Here is a 14,947-nt window from a genome sequence, read left to right on the forward strand (position 1 = left end):
ATTATCAAAATATTCATACATATTATATAAACTTTATTTGCAAATTATACAGAAATAACTCTTTGCAGGAATTTATATACTCTAAAACAACCAAACAAATCTGGTCTTTGCAGCTGTAATACAGGAAAGTTCTTTTCGTTTTTGTTCACAGAATTGTTAGAAATCTTTGCAGTCGAGATTTCGAGTACTTATTTATACTAAATCCAGTCGAGCAGAACACAAAGAAACTCAAGTAAGACGATGCAACAAAGTAAAAACGAAGTAGGAATTAAACTTTAAAGCGCCTTTGTTAGCAGTGGCTTATATTTAAAAATATCGAGGAAGAACTATAAATGAAGATTTGTTGCATGCGCGATACAGAGAAAATGATTTATTTATAATTTGACTAGTTTAACTTTCTTTAAACTATTGGAAATATTGATTTCATAGTTTTAGATATACCTTTCTAATTTGTTTTATTTTTTGCTTTCAAGACAGTAAGGTGGATGTGACGTGGTTTTCAAAAGTCTGTTGATATTTCTGGGAATAAAGTTTCATATTTTTATTTTTGTTGTTTGCTCTAAAACACATTTCTGTACAGAAGCAGTCAGAGAAAACTTATGAATCTATCATAACAGTCAAAACACGGTTGCAAGAGGAAAATGAAATCTAACATAATTTAAATATGTACTTTACTTCAATGAGTCAAAATTTTTAAATGCACTTTTGAGGCTCTCTAATCAAAGCATCAGTGCAGTCTTGGTCGCTGTGTTAATGTCTGTAATGCATACTCCTCCTCCGCACCAGTCCACGTCTGCTTCTTCGTTGCTTTTTTACTTTCTGCTTGGCTGTTAGCGATTCTGCAGAGGAAAATATAGCTGGTCGTTTTTGCACCGCAGCATGTGGAGACGGTAGCGACACAACATATTTGATGTGTTTCTGCGGTGTATAGGAAACATAGTACGGGGGTGACGCGTGTAGACCCTCAGGGCCAATACCTATAAAATTATTAATTAAGATAAACTGTCCACCTGATGCATTACTTTAAATAATTGCAAAAAATGTATATCATCAAAGATTTTATGTTTGAATTAAATTTTGGAAACAGATCACCACGTAAAATAGGTTGTTTTTATTCAGAGGTAATTTCCATTAGGTTTCAAAGAATTTAGAATTTTAATGAAAATTAAATACTTAACGAAATGGCTGCACTGATCTTAATTAGGGGCCATTAGATTAATTTTCTTCAATAAAAATTAAATCCCCATTTCCGTTTTCTTCGATTCGTTTTACTTAGGGCGTTTAATAAAAAAACCACCTTATTAGAAATTGTTTTCTTGAATTGGCGTTTATGATAAATACATATGGTACCTGAAATCATTAAGCGGACGTATCCATTTGGAAGATGGACGTCGTTGGGCACTGTGCGTTGCTTCATGATGGAGTCAGCGTTGGGCCGTGCTGCCGCGGCCGCAGCGGCCAGCAGAAGCGCGACGATGGTAGTACACCAGCAGGCTCTCATCACGTTTTGATAAGGTTCGGAGGAGCGAGGGCCGTTTTTATTCTGAGCCCATCGACTTATTATGCCAATTAAACTAAACTGGTCGGACCAGACGAGCAATTTTTCGACTAAAAAGGTCTTAAAGCTTCTTCAAAATACGAATATTATTCTCATTCCCCGTTAATTTCGCAAAAACTGGAGGGTCACTTACATGAGTTTAGGCCTGTAAAAGACGTTTCTTGTGCCGCGACATTCCCCTGTTCTACTTCAAATCGATTGCAACCCGCTCTTAATTAAATTTCCCGGAATAGAGAAATATTCAGGGGTTGCCGGTGCGGTTGAAATTCTAAGAAGGTTTTTTGTTTAGCTCCTGCGAAGCACCGCAGCACGTACGCAGATTACGATTCACTCTCAAACAGAATTCTTTTCTTTCCTTTGTGACTATTGTTAAGGCTTCGTATTCAAAGTGTACAAAACAAAGGAACCATCTTTTGGCAGTTTTTTATCCGTTGCAGACAGCTTTGTGGTTTCGCAATCGATTTACTTCAAATGAGTCTCGGGAAAAAATCGTCTGGATGCAAAAGGTAGTGAATATCATCAATTTTTAAGTATTAAAACCAATGAAATTTCGTTTTATGTGCTTTAATAATAAATATATAATAACAACTAGCAGGTAAAAATATCAATTATGGATAGAAATTTCTGAGCTGGCGGCACCGAATTGGCTCAACGCCACTGCGCTGCCCGCTCTGTTGACGTCTGTGTTGGTCTCAGGCTGTGAGGATGAAAACGAGGAGCACGAAGACACAAACTGTCGCTGCGGCTGCTGCTGGTCTTGTGTGGTAACGATTTGGACCTGGCTGGCGCTCACCACTGGTACAGGGGGAGGGTTTTTCGCGTTAAGGGGGCTCACTGAGCTTTTCACCCCTTGACGAAACTGAGCAGCTGCAAAGAGAATTTTTGTTTTGGTTAGTTCAACTGATCTTCATTTGAAGAAAATATGTCCAGTTTCCTTATTATTTAGTAGTTTAACTAAAAATAGCATGGCATGCGGGATTATATTTCATTTGGGTGGTAAATTCTGAAATTAAAATACAAGGAATATTTATTGTCAAACCGAATGATATTTTTTAATTGAACCAAATATAATCGAAAAAGCTTTGTAAATTTTAGAAAAAAATTGAGCTTCATTAATGTTTTAATGATTTAATGCGGACGGAGCCCTTAAAAATGATTTATTTATCCAACGGTAAGCCTTATGACGGAGAAGCCCCCCTCTTTATGAAATAAATAATATTCTTAGCACGGAAACAGAGCTCGCCTTTTGAAAGGCAGACAAACTTGCTCTCCCTCTTTTTTCGAGACTTTAGTGCCACCAAGTAAATGTTGTTTTTCGTTGGCGCATTTGAGCTTTTCTATGATATATAGTATTGTTATCTTTAATAAAATTAGCTTTTAATTAATAAGTGATAAATTTCTAGCTCAAATAATGAATCATGATTATTTTTCTGATTGAATTTTTCTAGGAAAATGTTTTTTGAGCGAATTACACAAAATAGTTTAATTTACTGACCAGGTTTACCAGCTGGATCTCTAGCGGCATTGTCTGCCTCCTCCTCGAGAACCTTGTTCGTTTCCGGCACGGTGGTGGTTGCGGATGCGGCCTCTTCATCTTCGCGCAGGGGCACGGCTGCGGCCACAGCCAGCGTCAAAAGCAAGGCACAGGCGGCGACCCTCATTGCTTTTCGACGCAGACTGGCCCGTCGCACGTCTTTTTATACCGGCTTGGTGCGATTTGTACGAAAATTGGAACAATTAAAGGAAGGGGCCGTCGGACCGGTCACCAACCAGGTCATCCGATCGCTTATCAATACATCTAGGCGATGTCAACCTATTTCGCTGATAATTTGCGATGTCGCTTGATTTGCAAAATCCGCGATTCACATGATGTTTTGGTGATATTTATAGAAATGATACCTGTTTTAACGGTTTTCTGTCGTGATTGGATAAAAAAATGATTCTGCCTCATTGCACTTTCAAAAAACATGCACGAGGTGGAATGGACCAATGGTGTTTATATTTATTCCGGTTTGAACTTGTAATCCTCCTTTTTTCGGCTAAACGACGAGTCATTAGCTTCCTTTTCATCCAGCCCGCCTAGAATGAAACTCTCGCCAGAAGTTTCCATAAAAACTTGTTGGTGCGACGGTCTCCAGTACTTTTTTTATTTCCCTCTGCGCCGCATAGCTGAGCCGCGAATATTTGTATAACGGTGGCAAATCCACTCGGCAGCCCAGTTTTACTATGCGCACGCACGTTTCCCCAAACAAAGATCTTAATTAAATTTCCCTGCGCGGAAATTCTGTTGCTTGCCAGGTGGAATTAGAGAAAAAATGTGGGAAAATTAGATTTTGTCTATATATTATTATACAAGCATTTTTACAGCAGGCATACACAATATAAATTACATAAGGCAGCTAGATTACAACACGGGTAACAGTAAAAAAGGCACTCGAAAGACATCAATAAATAAGCCATGCAATCCAAGAGACGTGCAAGTCTTAAATTTACATCCGAGTTTCATCAACTCATCACAAACTGAGCAGTTTTTTGACGAAATTCTGGCACGATTTGAAAAGGACGGCGCAGCCCAACAGCTTTTTTTTTAAAAAAAAAAATAATTTACTGGTACTGCGGGTAGCCAGAGTAGGCGAACTGGTGCGAGTCTCTGTGGTCATCGGGGTCGCGGAAGGCGACGGGGGCGGCGTTCACGGCGGAGGCGGCCACCTGAAGGTTGTTGGTGTCGCGGCCGTAGAAGGGGCCGCTGCCGCCTCCGGAGCCGTAGTAGGGGTAGTGAGGGCCGGAGCTCTGCGGCTGGTTGTAGTAGCTGCTGTGGCCGAAGTTGTTGTAAGGGCTGTGCAGATTCGGCTTGCACAGCTTGTAGAAGCCGATCAGACCGGGAACGACCAGCGCCAGCAGGCCAAGGATTTTCTTGAAAGATGCCAGGCCCAGGATGAAGGGCAGGAAGAGCAGCAGCTTCAGCTTGAACAGCTTCAGGATGATCAGCAGGGGGATGAACAGCTTCTTCAGCTTGGTGCGTGCTGCAAAATCGAATTATTGATTAGATTTTACTGTCTAAATATAGCAAAAGAAGAATGTATTTAACTGATTTGGTCGGAAAAAGATTAAATTTGAAAAAAACTTATTTACTACGTAACTAAGTTATTATCGTGAAAATGTTCCAAAGGCTATACCATCGCTAATGAGAGGCTTGGAAGGTATTAAAGCCAATTTTAGGACCACTTGAGAGGAATCTAATGCACTATAATTAGCGTTGTGCTAACCAAGTAGGCTAAACAAAAAATAATTAATATCCTAAAAGCAAATATCACTGTGGCAGAGGTGATTGCCGGTAACTGATCATAACAAAACACAAATTTGAGTGAGCAAAAATCGCTGAACAATTAATGTAAAATTAAAATTCAACTATTTTTCGAAAGTTACTAGCAATTGCTGTTGATACAGCGTTTTGCTTTGTAGTGAAATAAAGAATTTATTTAAAGCACTAGGCGCTCAACACTAAAATTATTACAGTTTCAAGTTTTGCACAGTTTTGAAGCTTCTCTATCCTATTTGTGATTAAATGTATTTACTATTCTAGAAAGTGATGTTATAAATTAAGCTCACTTTTTTTCTTTGAGCGCAGGAAATTAAATCAATGTGCACTCTACACATGCCTTATTGTATTTGTTGCACTGTCTTTCATATTGTATGTAACTCTATTAAGCTCTATTTTCTCGAATATTTAATATAAAACGTTTATATTGTTTTCTAGACTAGATATTGCATTTCTGGTTAATTCTGCATCGCTGCTTCTAGTACGTATATGATTCAATCTGCGGTGAAAAATATTGATTATGTGTATGAGCGTTTGCTTTGTGAACCCGAGATAAACAGCGGCGGCGCTGGAGGCATCGTGATGGAAATTGGTGGCCGCAATCGAAACTCGGCACACTTGAGCGCAACAAAAGCCGTAATTGAGCGTCTTACTTTCGCGGTCATTGTCGGGGCCGGCCAGCAAAGCCGGCATGGATGCACTCACGTACGCAATGGCTGCACCCACGTGCGATGTAATCCGTCGAATGTGGCACACGCTCGTTCAATGGCACGCCGCACAAGTGTAAATTTTGCAAAATCGCAACCGACCAGACGGAAAAAATATAGCTAATTTTATCTGGCCAGTGATTTTGCCCCCAGACACATAAGTCTGCGGTGGCGGTTTGTGCCCCCTCTGACAGCAATTAGGCTCTTTCCTAGCTAAATCAATCAAATCATCAATTTCCTGCGATTTCCAATCAGCATTCCGGTGGCGAGGGGGAGAAAGCGTCTCTGATGATGATGATTTACGCGCTCGCACTCGCATTTTAATCAGACGCGTCGTTTCGCACTCTGCTCTGATGAGTCGAGGCGAAATCAACAAAACGAGAGAGACTGCCAATCGATATGTGCGGCTGACAAGTTTAGTGTATCAGAGGCTTCACGTGGCAGAAGAGGAAACGCAGCCAGAACCGATAATAAATTATAAAGTCAGGCAACCCGCGCCACACGAGGGATGAAAGTGTTGCATAAGCCAAATCTGTGGCAGGGGCCGGGTTAAAATTTAAAATCCCACAGACAAGCTTGGCACGTTTTTTAGGACAGACTTACGAACAATATCACTAAAAACGTGGAAGTTGCTGAAATGATTGCATTTTTTCAAGAAAGACAAAAATGGAGTAAATTACGTTAAATTGGCAAACTCTCCTTCTATTTTTTGCAATTCTAATTGTGTAGGGATACATATTAAGATAATTTTTGTTATGTAATAGCTGCTATCTAGCATTTGCATATTTTATGTAAAAAATAAATATATCTTTAAAAATTGTTTTGGTGGTTCTAAAAATTTGCTCTGAGATTAAATATTAACTATCTGCTGTTCAGAAGTATCTTAGGCTAAAATTTTCTTCTACCTTACACGTTAACTTAACTTTTAAAAAAAAAACTTTGGCAAACCCTACTGCCCTGGCTAGGATCCTAACAAAATACTCACAGAAAGAGTTTTCAGTCTTGTCCTCAATGAGGTCGATCTCGGTTGCGATCTCGTCGACGAATCTGGGTGCAAATCGACCCTGCTCCTGTCCCAGCAGCTCCTGGGGCACGTTGACTTCGAAGGCGGTCGAGCGGATGAAGTCCTCGGCCTTGCGCATCATGAATTTGGTGAACTGGTCCCATTCGGACTCTTCCGATCTGGGGGTTGAGGAGAATTCGTACTGCTTTCCTACTCTCTGCTTCCAACCTGGAAAATAAGAAGAAGTGAGAATGGTACTGATATTGCTAGAATGTAAATTTTGATGATTTTTAAACACATTTTAGGTTATTTTTTTCTTGAAAGGAAAGTGGCTCAAATGAAATTTGCTGTGCCGAAAAAGATGCACGTGCACCGTAAAGGAGCAAAGAAAGTTTATAAATATTATGATGAATGATCAACATTTTTTAACCTCTTTGGTATCTAGCACAATGGCTTTACTGGTCAGCGTGCCATTTTAAGGGGTTGCTGAATTTCTCTGAAGCTTGTGATTTTTTTATATATTTTTAGACCTTGGTTGCATTCCATATTTTGATTTGTATTTATAATAATTTATTTTTGAAGTTTTGTGTACAACGTGTGCCCTTCTTTTATTATAATGTATTAAGAATGGGAATCAATTAAAAAAAAAACAATGACTATCTATTCCTTGTCAGAGTCAGATCCAAAAATGAATATCAATTTTATGACCTCCTTCATGGCCTACTTTGAAATAAAATTTTAACCAACCCGTCGTTTTGCATTTTATTACAACCTTAAGAACTGACCTGGCATCCTGACAACCTTAGCGTGGTCGCCGAACTGGTATCGCTCCTGCTGGAAGAATTCATCCATCGAGGCGAGGGCCCTGGACTTGAAGCACTCGGCCAGGTCACCGTTGAGGCACTGTCCATTGGCAGACGCCATGTAGGGGTCCAAGTCTGGTCCGGTGCCGAGCCCGATGAGGTCACCAAGCAGGCTCTTGCCCTCGCGGTTCCTGCCCTCGGGGCTAGCCTGGGCCGGCTGCGGGGCCGGCTGGGGGGCGGCGGCCGGGGAGTCGCCGGCCGACTTCCACTTTGGGGGCTCGTCGTCGCCGTACGAGATGGCTACCAGCACAAGCAGCAGGCCCAAAAGCCGCGTGGCTTTACCCATGGCAAAGGTTGTCTTTTAGTCTTCTTCCTTTTGCTCGCTTCTCCAGCTACTCTCTGCTGCGCGCGCTCTCAGGTGCGGACGTGCTCTCTCTTGCTGCCTTTTGCTGCCGGTCCCGTTACTCCAGATGGCGCGGCACTGCGGAAATAATACAGTAAGTAACGTCCTGACTCACGGTTTTTCACATTATTTGGAGCCTGCTTGCTTTTTAATTTGCGATAAGACAAAGTCATTGTTAGTGAAAATAAATATTGAATAACAGAGCTGAGCAAGTTTTTAGATATAAAGTTTGCCTGTTGTATTTTGCAATTCGATTGAAAACAGCAATTGAAATGATCTATTTGATTTTAGATACGAATTGTTGTGAAAATTAAATAAATGGAATCCAGCATAATATGAATCTCCAGCAGCAGTTAATAACTGATGCAGAGATTTCGACTTCAGTTTTCAATTTCTTAGTCACGAGTCGCTTGCAAATAATGCTCACAGAGCACTCTCCACTTTCAAATGTTTAAGTTGGAAAGTATCTAGACACTCTATCAACATATAAATCTTACATATCACCTGCTGGCTACGACAGGACGTGAAATGTTTGTATATAATGCACCATAATGCTTTTAAATCACGCGGGGGAGGAGCAATAAGCTTTTTGCGATGAAATCATCTTCAGAAATTATTGTATTTAAGATATTTAAGGGATTATTCGGGCAAACATCCTTGATTTGATAATGATTACAATAATAACACAAATATGAAAACAAAAATTGAAACTTCAAAGTGATCTTTTTTTGTGAGTGTATACTGCCGAGGTAGATACTTTTTTTTAGAAAGAAAGATATATCGTGAGGTTAAAATTTAAGGGCTGCTTTTAAAATTAAAGCACATTATGAATGAGTAAGAGAAAAATGAGCTGAATGATAAACAGAGAATCGTTTCTTACATTTCAGACCAATCAGATATTTTTCACAATCATTGTTCTTCCGGGTCATTATGGCGAGAGTGAAGAATGCAAATTTGGTGACGTCAAGTGCAATAAATATCATATTGTATAATAAAAAAAAACTTTAAGAGGTGGTCAAAATTGATTTGTTTACAGATGGAGTGTTGTATGGCTACTACATTAATTAGATTATCTCTCTCTTTAACCAATTTATGCAGAGGATCTAGTTTATTTGATAGTACTTTTTAGGCGAAAAACACCATTTAAACCAAAAATAAAATAAAAATAATGGTTCAACTCTTATCAACATTAAAAATTAAATTTCAAAAACGAAAATATGCACAGCTGAACAAATAAAAAAATTGAATTAGCATTGCCATGAAGATTTCTGAGCAAAATGACTATGTTTAAGTATTTCAACTTATAATGCAACATATCAACATAAATAAGCAGTGTGCTTCCAAGTCATGACTGTGGAACAACTTGTCGCCGAATCTGTGTATATGAACGAGAACTCAAGTGCATTCAAACAAAAAATTAGCCAGATATTTTTTGTTGAATACTGAATTGATTGAATGGTTATTTTTCCCTCTGTTATCGAAACAAAATAAAAAGTGCTTCTTTGTGTGTTCTGAATGTGGGGATGTATGGGGAATAGCTAGTTGCTCTGCTGATCCGCAATAAAATTACTTTTGAAATAATTTCTATCGGCTGTAAAAAAATCAAATGTGGAGTTCATAAATGCTCCTATTTCCTAATTTAGATTCAAAATGATTTTATCGAAAATTTATAATAGCTTAAATAAATTGAAATCATAACTCGATAAAAAATTAAAATCTTTTAGCCCAAAACTGTTCATTTTAATTAATTCTTACTCTTAATAAATAAATAGCAAACAATAAATTAATTAAAATATAGTAGTCCTACCTGAGTTGGTTTCGAGAGGATTGAGTGCTGCCTGTTCACCTCAGCCGGGTGGATTTGGAGGCAAGAGCGAGTATGGAGTGTCTTTGGGCAGGCGGCGCAGCTTTTATACCAGCTCCCACTTTCACTCTCGGCCAGAGCGAGCGAGCGAGACTGTTTGGTTGGGCACACGCGGGGATTGCCCCTTTGATTTTGCATGGAGCCAGGTGAGGTGATAATACACTTAATGACCGCGCCAAGCTGCGTAAGACACGGCGCAAGAAAGTCCCGCGCGCCCGAGGAAAGCACTTTCACTGCGCTGCTCCTACGCCTGCCTCCTGCATGATAATTGTCTTCGGTGCATCACTGCGCTCTTTTTTCATCACAAGGCCACCCCTCGAAATCCTGTTGCTGCGGCCGAATTCGGAGCTCGTGCTCATGCTGACGCGGCTTTGTGATAATCCCGAGATCCGGGTTCGGTTCTTCAACAGACCGGAATATTTTGAAAGTGAACTATATTCGTGCATTCGTCAGAAAAAAGGTTCCAATAAATCTCGAAACAGCCGGTACAGTCTTTGTCAAATATTTTGTTTAGAAGTGGAACTCGGATATCGGTCATCTATTTTGAAATGAATATTAATTACAAATAATAGATTAGATAGAGATATTAGCTCTTCCCGTAGGCAAACAATTTAAAATAAAATAGCCCCATTTGGTTTTCTTGTCTTTTTATTGACTGCACGTTTAGTTCAATCAACATTTTTTAAAACTGGCATGAAATGAGCAGCATTTATTTAATTTTAAAATTAAACAATTTGGATATCTTCACCGTAAAATCTCAATTTAGCAATTATTTAAATAGAAGAAATGTTTAATATTTTATATTTGGTGAAATTAAGTTTGGATTAGAACTCAGGAAACCTGAGCCACTCGACCTTTTTCTGTAAGCCCTATAAACTCATATTCTCAAAACATGAATGAGTTTATTCTTGTTTATGAAATTTGGATCACACTCCCTCGTCTATGAAGTCACCTTACTTTGTTTACTGTATGATCATTGGAAAAAATATTTTTGAATAATCATTTCTTTGTATTTTTGGCTAATTACAAAATATATAAACATTATAATTAATAACTGTGCTATCTTTATTTCATGGAAATCATCTCATTACTGAAAATATTTTTCTGTTCACCACTGAGTGAACATTCTGGCTTTTGGGTTGTAAATAATTTCAACATTAAATCCCCCTGAGGCTGTGTTGCGGAGGAAAACTTTTCCACAGCTTTGGCTGTTTACAGAAAATTGGATTTTTGATTGCACAAAATGGAGTTCGCAATTTAATCAAATAAAGAGAGAGTGATGGCGAAGTTTCCTCCAAAGGCACTCCATATATTGCTGCTGAATTGAAAGGACTGTTCAACTCCTTCATGTGACTTGATCAAAAAGCTCTTGAAAATATGAGGTGCATATATAATATGCATTAAACTCATATATGAACTAAAATAAAGTATTTACCCAGCTACCCGCAGCGTGAGCGATTGTGACTGTTAAAATGGTTACATAATCTTATTCATATTACACGGATTATATGATAAAATTAACAAACGAGCACAAATGATGACATTTTTGAGTTTTTAAAAATACAGATACAGTTTGAAAATCAATTTTTCAACAAAATCAACTAATTTTTAAAAATCAAATTTTACTGCGATTTTTTCTGCTTGATTTGTCAACGGTCACGTTCTTTTCCCCCACTTATTCATGTGTTATTTTAAGTGAATTCAGAGTAGGTGTTCTGTATAAACTATCAAGTATCTGCGGAAAATTTGTGGTGAGACAAAAGTAGTGAATTTTCCATATTTAGATTTGAATGAAAAATATCTGACGATTCCCTGTGAAAATCAAATAAGCCTCATCTTATAAACCTGCATTATCAAACAAATAGTTGAATCACCTTTTAAAGTACAAGGCTATTTAAAATAATTAAAACTTAAATTAGTCTGAAGCCATTTTTCCAAAAATTTGCTGCAAGGGCTACAATTGGTTTTTAAAAATAAACTCACTTTTCTTGAGCACGCTAAAAATGGTTTAAAAAGTAAAGTAACTCCTAAAATATTTTACTGCTAATTTTTTTAAGAATGATATTTACTCTATCCTTCTTCTTTTCTATATATAGGTGATGTGTTTCGTTAAGAATAAAAAATAGCGTTTGAAATGATTCAATTTTATTAAAAAAAATATTTTGTTTTGTATAACTATAGACATTAATAAAACAATTAAGCCAGAAGCATCTTCAAGCAACAGAAAGAAATCTCTTAAGCATTCAATGAAGACGTTTGGAGCGTGTTTTCTCATTATTATTTCCACTTTTATTACACTTTTCCCCCGTGCCATATTTTCCGGCCTAAAACAATATAGGTGCCGCCGCCGACGAGCACGAAAGAGAGATGCGCCGCATTCACGCTTGAGGCTATAAGTTCTTTGCTCATAACCGTCTCTGGGATAACGAATATAATAATAAAAGACGAACGGCGAACACAACAACAAATGAAAGTTAATAAAAGCAGGGGAGCAATGGCACCGAGGCAGCCATTGATCCCTTTACGAGCGTCGAGAGTGAAAGCTTTCTTTCTTTTTCCTCGTGCTCTCCCATTTCCAGCGCATCGCCGCCACAATAAGCGAGAATTGATGGCGGTATGGCACTCACAGCCTCTCTGCCTCTTTGATTTCGGCCAACTGGGACATGAAGCGCGCAACATTGACACTCGAATAATCACTTTAACAGTCCGAGCGGAAAATCGGCAAACAAAACAGCGACAGCAACAGATGGCACAATCCTGCAGTGAGTTTGGGAATTAAATGTGCTTTCACGAACAGTTTATTGAGAAAAAATTAACCTCTAAAGCTCAATTCTCTTGCTTTGCCTTGTTCTTATACAGAAATCGCAAATTTTTGATGGGATAAAAATAAAAAGAAATTATGGAGGTTCTCTTGCGACTAGAAGGAGCTCCTTTCTCCTAGTTTTGAATGTATTTCTAGCATTACAACCTTCACTTTTCTCGAAAAGAAATATTCTATGAAAAAAATTCTTGTATATGAGTCAAAAGAACATATTTTTAATAAGCTTGTTAAATGCGGGAAACATGACGTGAAACACGAAGTTAACGATCGGTTTGTTTGTTTACGAATCGTTTGTTATTTTTTAACAAACATATTGATGTATGACAATTTCCTCCATATCAAAACATCCTCATTTGAATACTTCGAGGAAACGTCCATCAGTTGATCGGACGGGTTTGTTTTGGGACATCAACGGAAAAACATGCAAAAAAATTAGAATATTGAACTAAAAACACACAAAATCTTTCTCAGTTTCTTTACCCATCTATCAATACAATGTTTAGAGAACATTCCAAAAATTTCAGTTTTGAAATGAGACGGAGGAAAGCAATTAATTAAAGGTTGCCTCAGACTGCTATGAAAAGATCGAGGCATCTTCAACACAAAATTACCCTCTCTATGGATTGACACTGCGTACTTCAGCAAAGCCATTTGTATTTACATTTACATAATCTGAAATACAAATCGAGGATACCGAGGTTACCGTATAAATTACCCAGAAAATCGGCTTTAAAGTTTGTATGCCTTTCGAATGGATAACACTCTTTACCTACTGCAAAATCATTATTTATTTAGATAAGGAGAATTTACTTTACAAGTCGCAAACTTTTGGACCAAAGTCGATACTGGAAATTCGAAATGAAACGCAAAAACATTGTCAAGCCGTGTAATTTTCCATGCATTTTAGAAAAAGCTGGATATTTTGACATCTGCAAACTGTGGTAAAAACTTTTGCTTCATTCCATCAAAGATGATTGATACTAAAAACCCAGCAAACACCCTTCATGCCAATGTGTAAAGAAAGCTGAGCCTAATCCTTTAGAGTTTAAAATAGTCTGGTATATAAATATATTTGTTTTTTTTTTGCAATTAACTCTTTGTTTCGGATATACTGGCAAAAAATTATCATTCGCTTTAAAATCTGATCACAAAATAATCAGCTTTGCGAAATTGATCTCACGTCATATTTTTTTCGCTAGGCTCGCATTGTTGAGCTTCTGCAAAGTCTGAGATATTTTGAGCGATATTTGGGGGTGAGTGCGGGCTGCTTGCTTAAGTGTGATTAGCTTTGCTTTGCCCTTTGGGTTTAACAAAAGGGGTGAACAATTTTAAAGAATCTAAATAGGAAATTTAAATTACTTTTAACGCTTTTAACAACTCTTACTTTTAAATTTAGCATCCTGTATTTTTTCAATTGCACACAACTGGTCCTTTTCTAGACTGGGCTTCCTTTAGTGAGGCCCGAGCACAAATGTTATTCGTTCGCGATGATATCGGCATATATGTTTTCGTGAGTTGGGATCGCCCATCTCAAAAGAGGTGAACCGATCATAAAAATCCCTTTTATTTCCAATAATGGAATAAGAATTAATTTTATTTTAAAGACGTGTTCCCCTCTGAGCTTCTGACTTCTGACCTGCACCCTTCGGTAATATTTCATATGCTGAGAAAAAAATAGCATGAAATATTTACATATTATTATCTGGTATAACTGACCATGGAAAACCCGAACGCACCCTGGTATTCCATGTCTATTCGATAGAACTCCCAACTCTAGACTTTTTCTAATAGAATAAGACGTATCCATTTATCCCATTTATTGAAACATCCTTAATGAGACATAATTTGACGAAACATCCATCTCAACCATTCCTATATTGCTCATATGTGTCACCGGGACCCGCAATATATCCGCAGAGCAGATGAATTGATGACTCATGAGTTCGATCGGTGGCCCTAGTGATTGGCACTGGGTCCGACCAGTCGTCAATTCTACAATATGTTTGCCAGACAGACAGACAGAGCAGTGTGGATGTGGACGTGAATGTGTGCTTTATCATTGTCAAGGGGCCGTGATCGGCTCACACAACACACGGCAATTTCTCTTCTGGCGGCAGATCCTGCTTCTCGCAAGTCGTGTGTGTGTGATTCATACATACGAGCGAACCCACTGCCGACGCTCGCTCGCTCGTTTCCAAAGTGGGATTTCCTTTGCAGTTATAGAGAGTGTGCGCGCGTTGTGTGTGTGAGTATTATTATCGCAGCTCATTAGGTAACCCTTTTATTACGGCACCCAAGTAGGGATTCCACGCACAGCGTTGAATAACATGCATATTTCTCGGCTGCTATTTCAAGTCAAAGGAATGAATGGTTGTGGGGGAGGACCTGCGATTTGTGCAGGGATTTTGTGCTCAATGGGTTGTACTATTTCTGTCAGAGTGAACTGCTTGCTGGCGCCGCACAATCAAC

At 38.4% G+C, this 14,947-nt stretch overlaps 2 protein-coding genes and 1 long non-coding RNA gene across 3 annotated transcripts; all 3 read right to left on the minus strand.

Annotated features, from left to right (window-relative positions):
• Nucleotides 1–516: 516 nt before the first annotated feature.
• On the minus strand, nt 517–1,760 carry LOC135945942 (uncharacterized). The gene is made up of 2 exons (XR_010575476.1): nt 1,351–1,760; nt 517–977 (listed from the first exon to the last, which is right to left on the minus strand). It is a non-coding gene; the product is annotated as an uncharacterized LOC135945942 (long non-coding RNA).
• Nucleotides 1,761–2,106: 346 nt separating this feature from the next.
• On the minus strand, nt 2,107–3,732 carry LOC135946301 (uncharacterized). The gene is made up of 2 exons (XM_065494473.1): nt 3,054–3,732; nt 2,107–2,425 (listed from the first exon to the last, which is right to left on the minus strand). Exons 1-2 carry the CDS (start codon nt 3,217–3,219, stop codon nt 2,163–2,165), a joined length of 429 nt encoding a protein of 142 aa, XP_065350545.1. The 5' UTR covers nt 3,220–3,732; the 3' UTR covers nt 2,107–2,162.
• A 420-nt stretch (nt 3,733–4,152) lies between these two features.
• Nucleotides 4,153–9,759, minus strand: Osi2 (DUF1676 domain-containing protein Osi2). The gene is made up of 4 exons (XM_065494472.1): nt 9,601–9,759; nt 7,373–7,871; nt 6,570–6,815; nt 4,153–4,581 (listed from the first exon to the last, which is right to left on the minus strand). The coding sequence occupies exons 2-4, from the start codon at nt 7,734–7,736 to the stop codon at nt 4,163–4,165; spliced, it is 1,029 nt and encodes a 342-aa protein (XP_065350544.1). The 5' UTR covers nt 7,737–7,871; nt 9,601–9,759; the 3' UTR covers nt 4,153–4,162.
• Between the last annotated feature and the right edge of the window lie 5,188 nt (nt 9,760–14,947).

Source organism: Cloeon dipterum, chromosome X (genome assembly GCF_949628265.1).
Source record: "Cloeon dipterum chromosome X, ieCloDipt1.1, whole genome shotgun sequence".
Lineage (NCBI taxonomy): Eukaryota > Metazoa > Arthropoda > Insecta > Ephemeroptera > Baetidae > Cloeon > Cloeon dipterum.

Excerpts from the sequence above, each read along its gene's own strand:
- Osi2 (XM_065494472.1), bottom strand. The coding sequence starts at position 7,736 with ATGGGTAAAGCCACGCGGCTTTTGGGCCTGCTGCTTGTGCTGGTAGCC. Across the intron at positions 6,816-7,372 it reads TAAGGTTGTCAGGATGCCAG|GTTGGAAGCAGAGAGTAGGA; the intron begins GTCAGTTCTTAA and ends CTTATTTTCCAG. Across the intron at positions 4,582-6,569 it reads CAAGACTGAAAACTCTTTCT|CACGCACCAAGCTGAAGAAG; the intron begins GTGAGTATTTTG and ends TCGATTTTGCAG.
- LOC135946301 (XM_065494473.1), bottom strand. The coding sequence starts at position 3,219 with ATGAGGGTCGCCGCCTGTGCCTTGCTTTTGACGCTGGCTGTGGCCGCA. Across the intron at positions 2,426-3,053 it reads AGATCCAGCTGGTAAACCTG|CTGCTCAGTTTCGTCAAGGG; the intron begins GTCAGTAAATTA and ends TTCTCTTTGCAG.